The sequence below is a fragment of the Stegostoma tigrinum genome, chromosome 4 (assembly GCF_030684315.1).
Source record: "Stegostoma tigrinum isolate sSteTig4 chromosome 4, sSteTig4.hap1, whole genome shotgun sequence".
Lineage (NCBI taxonomy): Eukaryota > Metazoa > Chordata > Chondrichthyes > Orectolobiformes > Stegostomatidae > Stegostoma > Stegostoma tigrinum.
This window is the reverse complement of record NC_081357.1, coordinates 8,159,367-8,177,712: the sequence shown is the minus strand read 5'-3', so window position 1 is coordinate 8,177,712 and position 18,346 is coordinate 8,159,367. Positions and strand designations below refer to the sequence as shown.

At 43.6% G+C, this 18,346-nt stretch overlaps 1 protein-coding gene across 2 annotated transcripts in view; it reads left to right on the top strand.

The window, feature by feature from the left end:
- Positions 1-18,346, top strand: part of aida (axin interactor, dorsalization associated) — a 61,385-nt gene that overhangs the window by 29,781 nt on the left and 13,258 nt on the right. For both annotated transcript variants that reach the window (XM_059645129.1, XM_048530834.2), the window contains 3 exons: positions 9,934-9,988; positions 11,624-11,687; positions 13,463-13,566. In XM_059645129.1, coding sequence (XP_059501112.1) covers positions 9,934-9,988; positions 11,624-11,687; positions 13,463-13,566 — 223 coding nt within the window. The remainder of the gene's footprint in view (positions 1-9,933; positions 9,989-11,623; positions 11,688-13,462; positions 13,567-18,346) is intronic.

The following is an 18,346-nucleotide window of genomic DNA, read 5'->3' as shown; positions in this document are numbered from 1 at the left end:
AATCATAACATGTAAGAGTACAAGTAGGCTGCTGTGCCAGTCAGTGAGAACAAGGCTGACCTGATAATCCTCAACTCTACTGTCCTACCCCATCCCATAACCTTTGATTCCCTTAGTGATTATTTATCTATCTCAGCCTTGAATATATTTAACATCAATGGAACCTTGATCAGATGGGCCGAGGAGTGACAGTGTTAAATATAGATAAATGTGAGGTGCTACGTCTTGACAGGGCAGTTCAGGGCAGGAGTATTGCATTCAATGGTAAGGTCCGGGGGAGTGTTGCCAAACAATGAAAGGTTGAAGTGCCGGTTCGTAGTTCCCTGAAAGTGTAGTTGCAGGTGGACGGGGTAGTGAAGAAGGCATTTGGTACACTTGCCTTTGTTGGTCAGTGCATTGAGTATAACAGTAGAGAGGTCATGTTATGGCTGTACAGGACATTGGTTAGGCTACTTTTGGAATACTGCATTCAGTTCTGTTCTCTCTCCTTTAGGAAGATGTAATGAAACATGTAAGGGTTCAGAAAAGATTCACAGGAATGTTGCCAGGGTTGGAGGGTTTGAGTGACAGGGAGAGGCTGAATAGGCTGGGGCTATTTTCTCTGTAGCGATGAAGGCTGCGCAGTGACCTTGTAGGCATTTATAAAATTGAGGGGCATGGATAGGGTGAATAGCCAAGGTCTTTTCCACAGGAGTGGGGACATGAAAACAAGTGGTATAGGTTTGAGGTGAGAGGGGAAAGATTTTTAAAAGGGACTGAGTGGCAACTTTTTAAATGTAGAGGGTGGTGTTATGTATGGAATGAACTGCCAGAGGAGTTGATGGAGACTGGTACAATTAGAACATTTAAAAGACATCTGGATGGGCACATGAATAGAAAGTGTTTGGAGGGAAATAGGCCAAATTCTGGCAAATGGGACTAGATTATTTTAGGATATCTTGTTGGCATGTACGAGTTAGACTGAATGGTCTGTTTCTGTGCTGTACATCTCTCTGACTCTGTGACTGTGACATAGCTTCAACAGCTCTCTCGTTTAAAAAAAAACCATGGATTTGCTATGCACTGAGAAGAAATTCCTCCTCATCTCTGTCTTAAATGGGTGATCCCTTATTATGGTTACTGATGTTCGCTTTGGAATCTGTCCAAATTATTTGGCTCCAGACCTCATTGCAGCTTTATTCCGAACGTGCACAAAACAGCTGAATTCTACACGTGAGGTAAGAGTGTCCAGACATTAACACAGTATTTGAATGAGTGTGACATCAGCAAACCTTAATAAAACTCAAGCCAATGAAGGAGTGCCTTCACTGACTAGATTCATACCTAGCACAAAGGCAGATGGTGGTTGTTTGAAGCCAACAATCTGCAAGACATTTCCCAGCATTCCTCTGGGTAGTCTCCTAAACCATCTTTAGCTGCTTCATCAATGGGGATAGTGGTATAGTATGACAGGTGTGTCGTTTTACTTTCAAGTTTTCTGATTTCGAAGCAAGCAGTGCCCATTTGCTGCAAGATCTGGCTAATATTCTGATTTGGACAGATAAATAGGCAATATTTGTACTATCCAAGTACCAGGTAATAATGAACTCTGTCAGAGAGAATTTAACTATCCCCCCCAGTCAGTATCCAGGCCTGGGATGACAACTGGCAAGTAACGTTCTTACTACACATGACAGGCAATGATCATCATCTTCAACAAGGCAGAGCCTGACCATCGCCTCTTAATTTTTAATGTCATGACTGGTGTTGAATTCCCCAGTATCAACACCCTTGGAGTTATCATTGAGCAGAAACTGAACTGGATCAGCCAATATAAATATTGTGATTACAAAAGCAGTCTAGAACCTGGATCTTCTGCTGTATGTAACTCCTGTGTTTCTCTGGGGCTTGTCCACCATCTGCACAATATATCTGAGGAATGTGATGGAATCTACTTGCCTGGATGAATGCAGCTTCAACAAGACCTGAAAAGGATTAACTCCTTACACAAAAAGCAGTTCACTTGATTGTCACCCCATTCACCTTCAAGCACACTGATAACAGCATCTTCAAAAGCTCTAATATCTGGAGGACAAGACAGCAGATGACTGGGATGATCGTTACATGCAAGATATCTTCCATCCCTCATCCCACCTCTCCCACTCAAACAATATCCTATCCTGAGGTGAAGCCATATTGTTTTCCTTCAATTGTGTTGGATTAACATCATAAGCTTCTCTTTCTAACAACACTGTGGGCGTCCCAAGGACTGCAGCAGTTCAAAAATGAAGCTCACCACCACCACCTCCAGGGCGGTTAGCAGTCGACAGCAAATGCTAGGTAGCCAGCAACCCTGCACTTACCATGAATGAGTTCAGTTTAAAAAAACCTCCTCATTGAACTCAAATTGATACTCGTCTCGTTAACAATGGTAGAGTGAGGGTACAACATGTCATGAGATTGTAGATTCTCGTTGAATGCAATTCTGCTGGTGCTGATGACCCAGAGTGTCTTAAGTGTGCCTAATTTTGACCTGTTGGATGTGTTCTGAATCTTCCCCCATTTAGCGCACTTTGTGTGAAGACAGGATTTTTGTCATCTCAGGGTCTGACTATCAGTTCTTTCCATGGACGGATGCACCTGTGACAGGTAGATTGATAAAGACAAAGCCAATTTAGTTTTGCTGTTTGATTCGCTCAGATCTTGCTGCAGACCCGTTCTTCTAAATTCATTTTTCACGTCTTGGCCCACTTAATAGTGGTGCTTCCAAGCCAGACTTGGTGATGGACATTGAATCCTTCACCATTCTGTGCCCTTGCCAGCCTTGGTGCTTTCTTGGAGTGGTGTGAAGCAGGAGCTGTAGAGATTCATCAGCTTTCGGAGCATTCTCTGCCAGTATTTGATTATGCCATGGGGCTTTATGGGGTTTAGAATTATTTATGAGAACTCTCAGGTTAGTGCCATCCTGGAAAATGTGTTGACATCTCCATCCTGTGGTGGAATAAAATATCATCAGGAATCGTGAAGGTGGTGTCTGGGTCACTATAGGGTAGAAGTCAGTATGGTTATTATCAGATTGAATCTGGACTGAGCTGCATGACAGTCCTCCCAATTTTGGTACAAGTCTTTCAGATATTAATGAAGAGAACTTGGTAGTGTGTGTCTCTGTCACTTCTTTTGCCTGGGTCAATTCAGAAGAACAGTTGGTCTGATTTATTCTGAAATGATTCTCTTGTAGCACATTGACACAACTGAGTGCTGTCTGCATAATATGGTTATGAATCAACCATATTGCTATGGGTGTGGAGTCGCATAAAAACCAGACCTGTTAAGGTTTGATCTCCTTTTGTAAAGAAATTGTCACTAAACACCATACAATCTGATAGTTTTGATCATCAAAACTGACCTTCCTATATATCCCAGATTTACTAGCTAATTGAATTAATTTCTGAGGCTTGACACCTCATGATATCTCACCAGAAGAGGAGGGAGAGATAGTGAGGGGGTGAAAGACATGGGTGTACGGGTAATTTGAGGGAGAAGATGTTGTTTGTTTAATGCATCTGGATAGGTATATGAATAAGAAGGGTACAGAGGGATAGGGACCAAATGCTGGCAAATTTAATTTAGGATAATTTAGGATATCTGGTCGGCATGGATGAGTTGGACTGAAGGATCTGTTTCCATGCTGTACTTCTCTATGATTCAGAATTGTAGGCACCAGTTCCAGCTGAAATGTCATTCCTCTGCTTGCTGGAGTGACATTGTTTCTGTAGCCAAATAAAAAATCTGTCAAGATCACTACTCCAGCTTGAACTGCTGCGTTAGGATGCAGGGGGTTTAAAAAATGGACATATCTGGGCCAAAATGACTGCTCATGAAGAGTAAAGGTGGAAACACTTTTAGGTGGCCTATAATTTTCAGCATTACAGTCTATTCACTGTTGCTGTTGCAGTTAGTTATATTCTGGGGTTTGAGTGACGTGTGTACATCCAGTGACCACATTGCAGCCACCAATCCCAAAATTAAATTCTAACAACAATGGCAGAATGCAGTGTGAGTTTGACTCAATGGGAAGAAGCATTCATACCCTGAGATTAATTCTTTAACATCATAATGTAGTCAATTCATTGATTACAGGAAATGAGACCTGGCAATATATAAACAGTTACCTGCAAGTCCTATTTTGAATATTTATAGCAAGTATTTAATGTCAGAAAACATATGCATAAGAAATAATAACCTGTATATATCAGCTAACAGAAAAAAATTATGAATATTCTGGCAACATTCACTGGAGCCTTCCTTAATTGGAAAGGTTTTCTAACATTTACAAAAAGCTGCTAGATTATCAATTCGAACACAACTACTTCATTTGTGGCAAACATGATTGTGTTTTTGAAATGTTAGTCCTGGTTCAGCAAGTTTATCTAGCCATTATTTGAGAGGAACCAACACAGAATGTCCCAGGATTGGGTAACTGACCAGCGAAGGTTCTGGATTAGGAAATGGGGACGTGGAGGTGGGATGCATAGAACATAGAACAATGCAATGCAGATCAGGCCCTTCGATGTTGCGTCGACCTGTGAACTAATCTAAGCCCATCGCCCTACACTGTCCCATCATCATCCATCTGCTTATCCAAGGACTGTTTAAATGCTCCTAATGTGGTTGAGTTAACTACATTGGCAGGCATCTGAGTAAAGAACCTGCCTCTGACATCTGTCTTAAATCGCCCCTCAATTTGCAGCTATGCCCCCTCGTACAAGCTGATGTCGCCATCCTCGGAAAAAGACTCTCAATGTCCACTCTATCTAATCCTCTGATCATCTTGTATGTCTCTATTAAATCCCCTCTTAGCCGCCTTCTCTACGATGAGAACAGACCCAAGTCCCTCAGCCTTTCCTCATAAGGCCTTCCCTCCAGACCAGGCAACATCCTGGTAAATCTCCTCTGCACCTTTTGCAATGCAACATGACCACATGCATCTGGAAGGTCAAGGATAACAGGTTCATGGGAACACCACCACCTTCAAGTTCTCATCCAAACCACTTCCCATCCTGATTTGGAAATATATCTCCATTAATGCACTGTTGCTGGAAACAAAAGACCACCCAAGGAAGAGCAAAGATAAACTGAAAGTAAACTTGCAAGCCATGTCAAGACAGACAGTAAAACCTGCTTTAAATCTTTAAATGTATAGAAAGGGAGAGAGGCTAAAGTGAACCTAAGCCCCATAGAGAATAAAGCTGAAGTCATAACATGGGGCAGCCAGGAAATGGAAGTTGAATAAATACTCTGCGTCAGTCTCCATTGTAGAAGACAGTAATAGCATTCCAAAAATACTCAATTAGTGAGGGGAAATCAATATAATCTCTATCACTAAAGAAATGTTACCAGGGAAACTGTCTAAAAGCTGATAAAACCTGTGGATCTATTAGTATGCAACCTAAGATATTAAAGGAAGTAGCGACAGAAATAGTGGATGCATTGGTGGTAATCTTTGCACAGTCTAAGGATTCTGGAAAAGTCCTAGAGCATTGTAAAACCATTCAGAGGACATATGGAGAGGTGATTTCACCTTGCAGCAGTATCTCGGATCAAACGACAAATCAGAGAACCGCACTGCTCACTTAAGACTGAAGAGGGTGAAATTTTTAGGACATAGAAAACTACAGCACAGTACAGGCCCTTCGGCCCACGATGTTGTGCCATGGAATAATCCTAATCCAAAAATAAAATAACCTAACCTACATTCCCCTCAATTCTCTGCTGTCCATGTGCATGTCCAGCAGTTGTTTAAATTTTCTCCCTGAGGATTGTAAACCTGTGGATTTTTTTCTTTAGCTGGAGAAGGCTTTTGATGCTAGGTTGTTAAGTGTATTCCAAGTTCAGAGATTCAGATCTTTAATCAATAAGGCTATGGGTTAAAGTCAGGAAAGTGGAGTTTAGGATTCTCAGCTCAGCCATGATCTCATTAACTGGCAGAAGAGACATGCTGGGCTATCTTGCCTATTCTGCTTCTACATCTTATGATCTTAAGTACAGAAGGAACATTGTCAGTCCGGAAGGTAGTGTGTACGGTCACGTTCAGGTCCAAACAACATAGCAAGACTGGATGGTATTTCATGTACATGTCACGAGGCTTGTGAGTAAAGCAGATGAATTTAGGGTATTGGTTCACACATGAGAATATGATCCTGTTGCAATCAGACTTGGTGAGAGAGAAGCAGGATGGGCATTTTTATATTCTAGGTCATGGATTCTTCAGGTGAGACAGGGTGGATTGTGAAAGAGGTGGTGTTACAACATTGATCAAGGAATCAATTACTGCAATAAGGCAGTTTGATATCTTGGATTCCTCAAATGAGGTTATGGGGACTGAACATAAAAACAAAAGCTCCTCTGACGCTGCTTGGCCTGCTGTGTTCATCCAGCTCTGCACCTTGTTATCTCAGATTCTCCAGCATCTACAGTTCCTACTGTCTGTGACATGGTCACAGTGTTGTTTAGGGGTCTTCGGTACACTCCAAGTCAGAGAGATAGACGGATTGATATGTCGGCACATTTTAGTGAAGTGTCAAAATGTTAGGTTAGTAGTAGGGGATTTTAACTTCCCAAATGTTAATTGGGATAGACAAACTGAAAGACTTGTAGGGGGCGGGATTCTTAAAAACCCGTCCTGGACACAATTTTCAACCAACAGATTGAAGACCTGTTACCATTGATCATTTACTGGATTCCTTGCTGTTTATGTCCATTAATCATCTAGGCATGAATGTAGGAGGAATGATCAGTAAGTTCACAAAAACGTGAAAATTAGTAGTGTAATAAATAGGGAAGACAACAGCCTTAAACTACAGGATGATATAGATGGGCTGGACAGTGGCAAATGAATTTTAAATCTGATTGTGAGGATTAACACAGCAAGGGAGTACATGTTGCTTGGTGGAACTCTAGAAAGTACAGAGGTTCAGAGGGACATTGGTCAGCAGGACAGGTAGATGAATTGACTAAGAAGCTTTTATTAGTTGAGGTATAGAGTACAAGAACAGGGATGGTGATTATAACGGAGCCACATAAGATGTTAGTTTGGCTACAGCTGGAGTGTTCTGTGCAGTTCTAGTCACTATGCTGTAGGAAGGATGTGATTGCACTGGAGATGGTACAGAGGAGATTCATCAAGATGTCGTCTGGGCTTGAGTGCTTCAGCTGTAAGGAGAAAGCAGATAGAAATGTAGAATCACAGAATCCCTACGGTGCAGATGGAGGCCTTTCAATCTATCGAGTTAGAACTAATCCTCAGAAGAGCATCCCACACCCCCACCTTATCTCCATAACCCTGCATTTACCATAACTAACCCTCAGCCTGCACAATCCTGGATACTACCGGGCAAATTAGCACGGCCAGTACACCTAACCTGCATATCTTTGGACTATGGTGAGAAACTGGAGCACCCAGAGAAAACCCATGCAGATTTAGGAAGAACTTGGAAACTACACAAAAGGCTGGAATCAAACATAGGTCCCTGATGCAGTGAGGCAGCAGTGCTAACCACTGAGCAACCAAGCCACCCAAGAAAGGCTGGGGTTACTTTTGGGCTGATGGGAGAACCTGATTTGGGTGTTCAAAAGAGGCATAGATAGGAAGAAATGTTTTCCTTCAGAGGGGCCAATAAACAGAAGGATAAATTTATGAAAGGGGCAGGAGATTGAGAGAGATTTTGAGGAATGTTTTTACAGAGCACATTTGTTATCTGGTGAAGGGTTACTGGGCCCAAATATTTTCTCTCCATAAATGTTACCTCCTGAGTTTCTCCAGTTTCTGTTCTTCCTTTGGATTTCCAGCATGTGCAATTTTTTGTCTTTTGTTTAGTGTTATCTAGAACTCGTCTGAAGGGGCAGTAGAAATGGGAACTCTTAGAACAATTTAAGTTGTATTGAGATGAGAACTGAAATGCCCCAGCCTCCAAGGCTTAAGGGTGAAGTGCTGGAAAATGGCATTAAATGGGTACTTGACCATCTGTGACTGTTAAAGTTCTTTAAATTTCATACTGAGCTACAGGAGGATATATTAGGAGAGATGGTCAAAGATGGTATGTTTAAACGTTGCTTAATAGGCAGTGACTCATGCAGAAGTGCAGTTCCACAGGAAAATTTTTCATATCATTAATCCGTCTTTGCACATGTGTAAGACTAGGCATTGTAAGCTGAGGTCCATTCTTCTCTTCCCACATACATTGACAGGGATCACTAGATTATGAGAAGTAGGATTCCTGGTTGATATGTTAAAACCATATTCCACACCCCCCCCCTCCCCCCCACCAAAAAAAAAGAAAAGTCCTACCATAGGTTTCTGAAGAATTTACGTAGGACTCCTGGTCATCCCAGGTCTAACGATAGGTAATTCCTATTCTGCACAGTCCACTGGTCTGTCACCTAATCTGGATATACACTCGATGGTTTGTTTATTTTCCCCATCATTTCAAAAAAATACTAGTTACTTGTGGTTGCAATTCCATTATTGGACCAGTATATGAATGTCGTGGTGAATAACACATTTTTACAGGAATATATTTATGCAAATTTTGACTGTCTGTCTGAGATGATTCAGTGTAAATCAGCTTTATGGACCAGGGGGTCTTATGTTCAATTCTTTGTCTCTTGCAGTCTGCACCAACATGGGATCCTTGCAATTTTTTCAGCATCCCAGAATAAACAGGTTAAGGAAATGTGACCAGGTCCTGACTGCTATCCATTAATGTTTGAAAGTGCCATGTTTAAATGTCTAATTTTCAGGCTTGTATGTCTGTCATCATCTACCTGGCATCTATATAAACAGTGATACCTTTGGTGAGGCACTGAAGGGGTCCGGCATCTATGGAATCCTACCCCCAGCAAGATGTCATTGTATTCAGGAATGGATGGTAGAAGGGAGGGGTTGGGGGTAATATTTCAGTGAATCATTTCCCAATGTTTGCAGGTTGTTTTAGCTTATGAATGGGTCCGTGTGCAAACCATCAGTATTTGGTGTTGTGATTTCTAGTGCTGTTTTAACTTTTCTCACTTTTATGAACAGATGAAATATTTCACTCCATAATCTATTATCATTTATTGTTTAGGTTTGAGAGAAGTGACCAGGAGAATGGATGTGCATTTTCTCTCTGCTTCAAATGTACTTGTACTATCTTGTTCATTTCTCTGCGTGCATGGTCTCATCTTCATGCCTTTACTGATGGTGAAGTAGTTATCCTTGTCCTGCAAGGATGATCTTGATGTTGAGGTTTTAGTAGAGGGAAAACAGGATCTAAACTAGCTTAATTTGACTGAACAGCTTTACAAAGTAAACCTGTGGTTGACTAAATTTGCTGCAGAATCATCAAATTAGATGATCAGAATCCTTCATTTGTTATCAATAATAATTATTGATGTTATCCATTTGTACATTCCTGAAGAAGGCCTGCGCAGTTGGAGGTGGTGTCTTTCAACAACAAACTTAAAGCCAGACAGTGCTTTCAAATGACGTACAAGATTCATCCAGTTCTGAGGAAGGGTCACTGGACCCGAAACATTAACTCTGACTTTTAACTCACAGATGCTGCCAGACCAGCTGAGCTTTTTGAGCAACTTCTGTTTTTGTACAAGATTCATGATGCTTTTTTTTTTGAAGAAAGCCAGAGTCATCTTGGTGCATGGCCAATATTTTATCCCTTGAATAACACGACTGAAGACGGATCATCTGATTATTCATCACGTTGCAGTTTGTTGGATTCTTGCTGTGTAAAATTTGTCTGCCACTTGAGTCATTACAAAGTGATCCAACTTCAAAGTTCTAAATTGAATGAAGTGCTTTCATATTAGTTTTCACATGTTATTTACTTTCTCTCAAGTGTAAATTGAATAATTGCTTTATAATCCCTATTTATTTATTTTTGATTTTCAAATTCTATGCAGACGGCACAAACTCAGGAAGAATTCAAATTGGAAGACCTAAAGACATTAGAACCAAGTAAGTAATTCTTGTGCCACATGTAATAATAGAGATGGTGGTGGTTCTGCAACTAATGTTTGTATATCTGATACAGGTAGTTAAATTACAGCTTTATATCATAACAGACAAGTCAGTATTCTGGAACCCTTTCATAAATCCCTCTGGATCTCCTTCCCAAAGGCCAAGATCAAGATTTTTGGTCAGCTTTCTCTTAAATAGATGTTGAGCCAGAGATACTTTTATGATAACTGTAAAATATTTTGGGGTGTTTTTCTACATTAATGGCTCAAACACACCAGTTTATACTTCTCTTTGGCTCACAGGAGTGAGTACAGATAAATAAAACTGTTAGCTCTGTCTCATTATTGCTTTCATTGAAGTCACTGTCTCTACCCTGTACACCATGTTTTCCTTTCCAAGCATCAGGTTACTTTTCAAATTGCCCTCTTTATTTAACCCCTGCTCTTAATAGAGACCAAGCTGTCCGCTCAGTCGTGAAGTTGCCTTTTCTCAATTTATATCCTTATTCAGAGGGTGTGGTTCAACTTGGCATTGCGTTCCAGATTAACCTTTCCTATTCCACTTGGCTTGGAAAAATCTACAGGTAAACCTTCCATTACTTTTCAAGAACATGGTAACATTTCCTCACTATTCGATTGTATAATGGGCTCTACATTTTAACTACAATTGCTCGGAACTTTGGCATGGTTGACATTCAGTTATTCCCACTGGAAAATATGGGTAAGTGAACTCGAGGTGAGGATATGGTTGGATATGACTGTGTGATTCACCAGGGGAAAAAGCACCAGGGATCTTTAATAGTACCTGAGTAGACAGACTAGACTTTGGTTTAGAGTTTTGTATGACATTGCAGCACTCCCTCAGTACTGCATTGAAATTTAAGCCTGAACTAGTGCCCAAGTGTTTGGAGTGGGATTTGAACTCTGAAGCAGAAGTGCTGCCGTTGAACTAAGTCTGACACCAAGGATGTAATTGAAACAACACATTGATCATACTTCCTGTGAAGATTCAATTCTTTTGATGTACTTTGATATTCTTGGTTTTCTCTTTATCACGTTTTATTGCCAACACGGTCAGTTTATAACCCATTATTGAATCAGCATCTTCTGCTTCGCAAAATTCTAGAAGAGAAAGCTCATTATCTGTTAGCAAATTTGAATTATGTGGCATCTGCCTTATAGTTAGTTTTTGAATAATCCACTGACTGCTGAGTGAAGTGCCCAATCTTACCTGTTTCATGTTCAGTGTAAAGATATGCTTTATATATTTGTGCGTACAATAAATCAAATTATGTTAACAGTCCTGATGAACCCTATCCTTAAAAATGAGCCTGTTGTGTGTGCAAAAGCATGGGTGTATGATGGTTAATGGAATAAACACTGGGCAAGAATAAGTGCATTGTACAGGTCGAACCATTGACATTTACATTTTTATATCAGCTCCTTCAGCACAGTTTGAGGGTTGGGCTTTAAGTGCCTTTGTCCGCTTAAACATGATTGCAGAAGCTGCAAATTAAAAATCTGTGTCACCATTACATGTAATTGTGGGCACTCTGGATTAAATCCCTGGAATTCTTTACAATGCTGGCTTTTAATAGTAGACTTTGGTTTGTTTTTCCTTTTTTCTTTACAGTTATAAAGAACATTCTTTCTTATAACAAAGATTTTCCTTTTGATGTTCAACCTGTCCCTATAAGGTAAATGATTTAATTTGGACACTTTTCCATTCAAAGTTTCTTGTTTAAACATAAATAATCCAACTTGATAATGAGTTGCTTCTTTTTTTTTGGGAATGTAACTTTCCTGCAGAATATCAGAAATTGTTTGTGCTTCTTCATGCAACAGGGCTCAAGCTTGATTTTTGTCTCATTTTAATACATCTTTGCTGTTGGCTGATGTCCATACTTTTTACGTGAACAAGTGAGATTGTGCTTAGTTTGTTTCATGACTGAGTGAATCATAATTGTACAGAATAAGAAACTTGAGTTTCTCTAGATACTTGGCTGCTGACTTTGTTGAATTGCTGTTCCCAATTTATTATTGTTTGTTGGAAGTCAAACAGCCACAGATCAGAGTGCTGAACATTTGCTGATGTGCCCAGGTTGCCTTCTGTTATTTAGCTTCCCAGTGATCGGATAAATGGATTGAGAAAAAGAGTTGAGTTCAGGATTTCTTGTATGTGAGTTGGTCAGTTGCAGATGTTACATTTAGTCTTTGTGCCTTCATATGAGGCAGAGAAAAAGCAGTCAAAGATCTTGTTTATCATTTTGATTTCCCCTCCACCCCTCCTATCCTGATCTATGAGTAGCAGAAATGGAGGTAATTGAACTGGACTCCTCCTATAACCAAATAGGTTAATAATACATAATAACCATATCTCACATTCTGCATAAGGGCAGAATATAGTGGGTGCTAGAAATTTGGAACAAACAGAATGCTGAAGAAATTCAGGTCTGGCATCTTCAGTAGAGAGAGAAAAACAGTTAAATTTTGAGTCCAGTATTATTTCTCCTCCTCCTGAAGGTGATGCAGGAAGGCCTGAGTTTGTCCAGCATTCTCTGTGTTTGTTACGTGTTAAGTTGTTGGATAATCAGAATGTTAGGGAAGTTGGAGACAAGTACCGCCTTGCAGTTGCTAGTTACGTGGTCTTGCCAGTTGGATGGATCGAATCTGCACATCAGAGTTCGGAATATGTTCTTCTCTTTGACATCTGATGAAGGGTCGAGGCCCAAAACGTCAGCTTTTGTGCTCCTGAGATGCTGCTTGGCCTGCTGTGTTCATCCAGCCTCACATTTTGTTGTCTTCTCTTTTGACATGGTATGTGATTCCATAGTTGTTCAATGCCTTTTTGGACTTTAAGTGGCTGTGATTTAACATGTGAACCCAGTTAGTACACGTTGGAAAACTGTCACAGCAAAGCTAAGCCTGGTATTGTTGCCAATACAAGTGCACTTTTTAAACTTGTTGGGGTTTGTCAGTGAGATGAGGAAATCTAGCTGATTTCGCCACCGCCCCCACTACCACCTCCACCACTGCACGTCACACCCCTGTTCTCCCAAACCACCTTTTAACCAAAGGCATTGACACCAACTAGAATATTATCGCTACAAGAGGAGTTAGCTCAGTTGAGCGTCAGACCTCCTGGTCTGTGTTTACTGGATTAATCCAAGGTTTTGAAGCAATTTCAAACATGGAACCACTCCAAATAATCAGCTGTAGCAAGTGTCTCCTATAGGCAGGAATGACTTGGTGCTAGACAGAGAGGGTTTAAGGTTGAATGATCAGTGGTATTCTACAGTTCATTACCTCTGAAGTTTAACTTTTAGCCTTGACTAACGTACAAGAAGAAACTTGGCATGTGCTCAGTCCTGCACTTTACATTTGATTTTAACACCACTTGAGTCCATTTTACGTTGTAGATGTGATGCTAAAGAGAAGGGAAAGCATCAGTGTTTTGTTCTTATTGTGACAGGAAAATCCTGGCACCTGGAGAAGAGGAGAACTTGGACTTTGAGGAAGAGGATGAGGGTGGAGCTGGAGTTGGATCACCTGATCTTTTCACTACTAGAGTTCCAGGTTTGTTTTACTGATGATGCTCCTCCCCCCCAGAAGATATGACTGAGCTTGTAGTTAATGAAAAAAAGTGCTTTCTACAATGAGTATGTTAGACTGCTGTACATCAGCCTTTGTGAGGTTTTAAAGTTAATGTCATTTTGAGGGTAGCATGAAAATTATAAGCATGAAATCAGATTTGATTCATAAAATCATACAGCACAGTAGAGGCCTGTCAGTCTGTTCCACCAAAAATGTACCTCTTTCTGCACTAGTCCCAATCTCCTATACTAGGCCTTCAATGTTATGGTACTTTGGGCACTTATCCAAATACTTCTTAAATGTTGTGATTTCCCACCTCAACTACCCTCCCAGAAAGTGCATTCCAGACACTGCCCACCCCCCAATACCACCAACGTCTCGGTGAAAAATCCCCTCTAAACTATCTGTCTTACACTTAAAAATTATGCCCCTTGTTTTTAACCCTTCACCTAAGGAGAACAGTGATAATGGGAACTGCAGATGCTGGAGAATCCAAGATAAAATGTGAGGCTGGATGAACACAGCAGGCTCAGGAGCACAAAAGCTGACGTTTCGGGCCTAGACCCTTCATCAGAGAGGGGGATGGGGAGAGGGAACTGGAATAAATAGGGAGAGAGGGGGAGGCGGACCGAAGATGGAGAGTAAAGAAGATAGGTGGAGAGGAGAGTATAGGTGGGGAGGTAGGGAGGGGATAGGTCAGTCCAGGGAAGATGGACAGGTCAAGGAGATGGGATGAGGTTAGTAGGTAGGAAACGGAGGTGCGGCTTGGGGTGGGAGGAAGGGATGGGTGAGAGGAAGAACAGGTTAGGGAGGCAGAGACAGGCTGGGCTGGTTTTGGGATGCAGTGGGTGGAGGGGTCGAGCTGGGCTGGTTTTGGGATGCGGTGGGGGAAGGGGAGATTTTGAAGCTTGTGAAGTCCACATTGATACCATTGGGCTGCAGGGTTCCCAAGCAGAATATGAGTTACTGTTCCTGCAACCTTCGGGTGGCATCATTGTGGCACTGCAGGAGGCCCATGATGGACATGTCATATAAAGAATGGGAGGGGGAGTTGAAATGGTTCGTGACTGGCAGGTGCAGATGTTTATTGCAAACCGAGCGGAGGTGTTCTGCAAAGCGGTCCCCAAGCCTCCGCTTGATTTCCCCAATGTAGAGGAAGCCACACCGGGTACAGTGGATACAGTATACCACATTAGCAGATGTGCTGGTGAACCTCTGCTTAATATGGAAAGTCATCTTGGACCTGGGATAGGGGTGAGGGAGGTGGTGTGGGGGCAAGTATAGCATTTCCTGCGGTTGCAGGGGAAGGTGCCAGGTGTGGTGGGGTTGGAGGGCGGTGGGGAGCGAACAAGGGAGTCATGGAGAGAGTGGTCTCTCCAGAAAGCGGACAAGGGCTGGGATGGAAAATGTCTTGGGTGGTGGGGTCGGATTGTAGATGGCGGAAGTGTCTGAGGATGATGCGTTGTATCCGGAGGTTGGTAAGGATGGTGTGTGAGAACGAGGGGGATCCTCTTTGGGCGGGGTGTGAGGGATGTGTTGCGGGAAATGCAGGAGACGCGGTCAAGGGCGTTCTTGACTACTGTGGGGGGGGGAAGTTGCGGTCCTTGAAGAACTTTGACATCTGGGATGTGCGGGAGTGGAATGCCTCATCCTGGGAGTAGATGCGGCAGAGGAACTGGGAATAGGGGATGGAATTTTTGCAGGAGGGTGGGTGGGAGGAGGTGTATTCTAGGTAGCTGTGGGAGTCGGTCGGCTTGAAATGGACATCAGTTACAAGCTGGTTGCCTGAGATGGAGACTGAGAGATCCAGGAAGGTGAGGGATGTGCTGGAGATGGCCCAGGTGAACTGAAGGTTGGGGTGGAAGGTGTTGGTGAAGTGGATGAACTGTTCGAGCTCCTCTGGGGAGCAAGAGGCGGCGCCGATACAGTCATCAATGTAACGGAGGAAGAGGTGGGGTTTGGGGCCTGTATAGGTGCGGAAGAGGGACTGTTCCACGTAACCTACAAAGAGGCAGGCATTGCTGGGGCCCATGTGGGTGCCCGTGGCCACCCCGTTTGTCTGTAGGAAATGGGAGGAATCTAAAGAGAAGTTGTTGAGGGTGAAGGCGAGGTCGGCTAGGCGGATAAGGGTGTCGGTGGAGGGGAACTGGTCGGACCTGCGGGACAGGAAGAAGCGGAGGGCCTTGAGGCCATCTGCATGCGTAATACAGGTGTACAGGGACTGGACGTCCATGGTGAAAATGAGGTGTTGGGGGCCAGGGAATTGGAAGTTGTGGAGGGCGTGGGTGGTGTCACGGACATAGGTAGGGAGCTCCTGGACCAAAGGGGAGAAAATGGAGTCCAGATAGGTGGAGGTGAGTTCAGAGCAACCGCAGGAAGTGCTACACTTGCCCCCACACCAACTCCCTCACCCCTATCCCAGGCCCCAAGAGGACTTTCCATATTAAGCAGAGGTTCACCTGCACATCTGCCAATGTGGCATACTGTATCCATTGCACACGGTGTGGCTACCTCTACATTGGGGAAATCAAGCGGAGGCTTGGGGATCGCCTTGCGGAACACCTCCGCTCGGTTCACAATAAACAACTGCACCTCCCAGTCGTGAGCCATTTCAACTCCCCCTCCCATTCTTTAGACAACATGTCCATCATGGGCCTCCTGCAGTGCCACAATGATGCCACCCGAAGGTTGCAGGAACAGCAACTCATATTCCACTTGGGAACCCTGCAGCCCAATGGTATCAATGTGGACTTCACAAGCCTCAAAATCTCCCCTTGCCCCACTGCACCACACAACCAGCCCAGCTCTTCCCCTCCACCCACTGCATCCCAAAACCAGTCCAACCTGTCTCTGCCTCCCTAACCTGTTCTTTCTCTCACCCATCCCTTCCTCCCACCCCAAGCCGCACCCCCAGCTACCTACTAACCTCATCCCACCTCCTTGACCTGTCTGTCTTCCCTGGACTGACCTATCCCCTCCCTACCTCCCCACCTACACTCTCTCCACCTATCTTCTTTACTCTCCATCTTCGGTCCGCCTCCCCCTCTCTCCCTATTTATTCCAGTTCCCTCTCCCCATCCCCCTCTCTGATGAAGGGTCTAGGCCCGAAACGTCAGCTTTTGAGCTCCTGAGATGCTGCTTGGCCTGCTGTGTTCATCCAGCCTCACATTTTATTATCTTGGATTCTCCAGCATCTGCAGTTCCCATTATCACTCCTCTGCACCCCCTTCAGTGCAGTCAAATCCTCCCTATAGTATGGTGACCAGAACAACAATACTCCAGCTATGGCCTCACTAAAGTTTGGTACAGCTCCAACATGACCTCCCTGCTGTTATAATCTATACCACAGCTGATAAAAGTAGGCATCCCGAATGGCTCCTTAACTACCCTTATTAATCAGTTCTACCACCGTCACAGATTGGTGGACAAACCTCCCAAGATCCTACTGTTCTTCGAAGCTTCCTAGTGTCTTGCCTTTCATTGTGTACTCCCTTGTCTTGTTCTTTCTTCCAAAGTACATCACCTTTCATTTGTCAGCATTAAATTCTATTTGCCACTGATCTGATCACTCTGTTTATATCTTCTATAACCTAACCCTTTCCTCCTCACCGTTAACCATTTGGCTAATCTTTGTGTCATCTGCAAATTTACTTATCATCCTTCCACAATCTCTTGTACACCATTTATGAAGATTATAAATAATAAGGAACCAGCAGTTACCCCTGTGGTACACCACTGTACTGTGGGTTCTAGTCTCCCACAGCTACCTAGAATACACGTCCTCCCACCCACCTTCCTGCAAAATTCCATCCCCTGTTCCCAATTCTTTCGCCTCCACTACATCCGCTCCCAGGATGAGGTATTCCACTCCCATACATCTCCGATGTCCTCGTTCTTCAAGGACTGCAACCCCTCCCCCGCAGTGGTCGAAAACACCCTTGACCGTGTCTCCTGCATTTCCCACACGTCATCCTTCATGCCCTGCTCCCGCAATAACTGCCAAAAGAGAATCTGTCTCGTCCTCACATACCACCCCACCAACCTCCGGATCGAACACATCATCCTCCAACATTTCCGCCGTCTACAATCCGACCCCACCACCAAAGTCATTTTTCCATCCCCATCCTTGTCTGCTTTCCGGAGGGACCACACTCTCCGCGACTCCCTTGTCCGCTTCACACGCCCCTCCCACCCCACCACACGCAGTACTTCCCCCTGCAACCACAGGAAGTGCTACACTTGCCCCCACACCACCTCCCTCACCCCATCCCGGGCCCCAAGAAGACTTTCCAGATCATGCAGATGTTCACCTGCACATCTGCCAATGTGGTATACTGCATCCACTGTATCCATTGTGGCTTCCTCCACATTGGGGAAACCAAGCGGAGGCTTGGGGACCACTCTGCAGAACACCTACACTCAGTTTGCAATAAACAACTCACCCTCCAATTCTTCGGATGACGTTCATCCTACAGTGCCACAAAGATGCCACCTGAAGGTTGCAGGAACATCAACTCATATTCCGCTTAGGAACCCTGCAGCCCAATGGTATCAATGTGGATTTCACAAGCTTCAAAATCTCCCCTTCCCCACTGCATCCCAAAACCAGCCCAACACGTCCCTGCCTCCCTAACCTCCTCTCACCTATCCCCCCCTCCCACTTCAAGCCACTCAAGCCACACCCCCATTTCCTACCTACTAACCTCATCCTGCCCCCTTGACCTGTCCGTCCTCCCTACCTACACTCACCTCTACTGGCTCC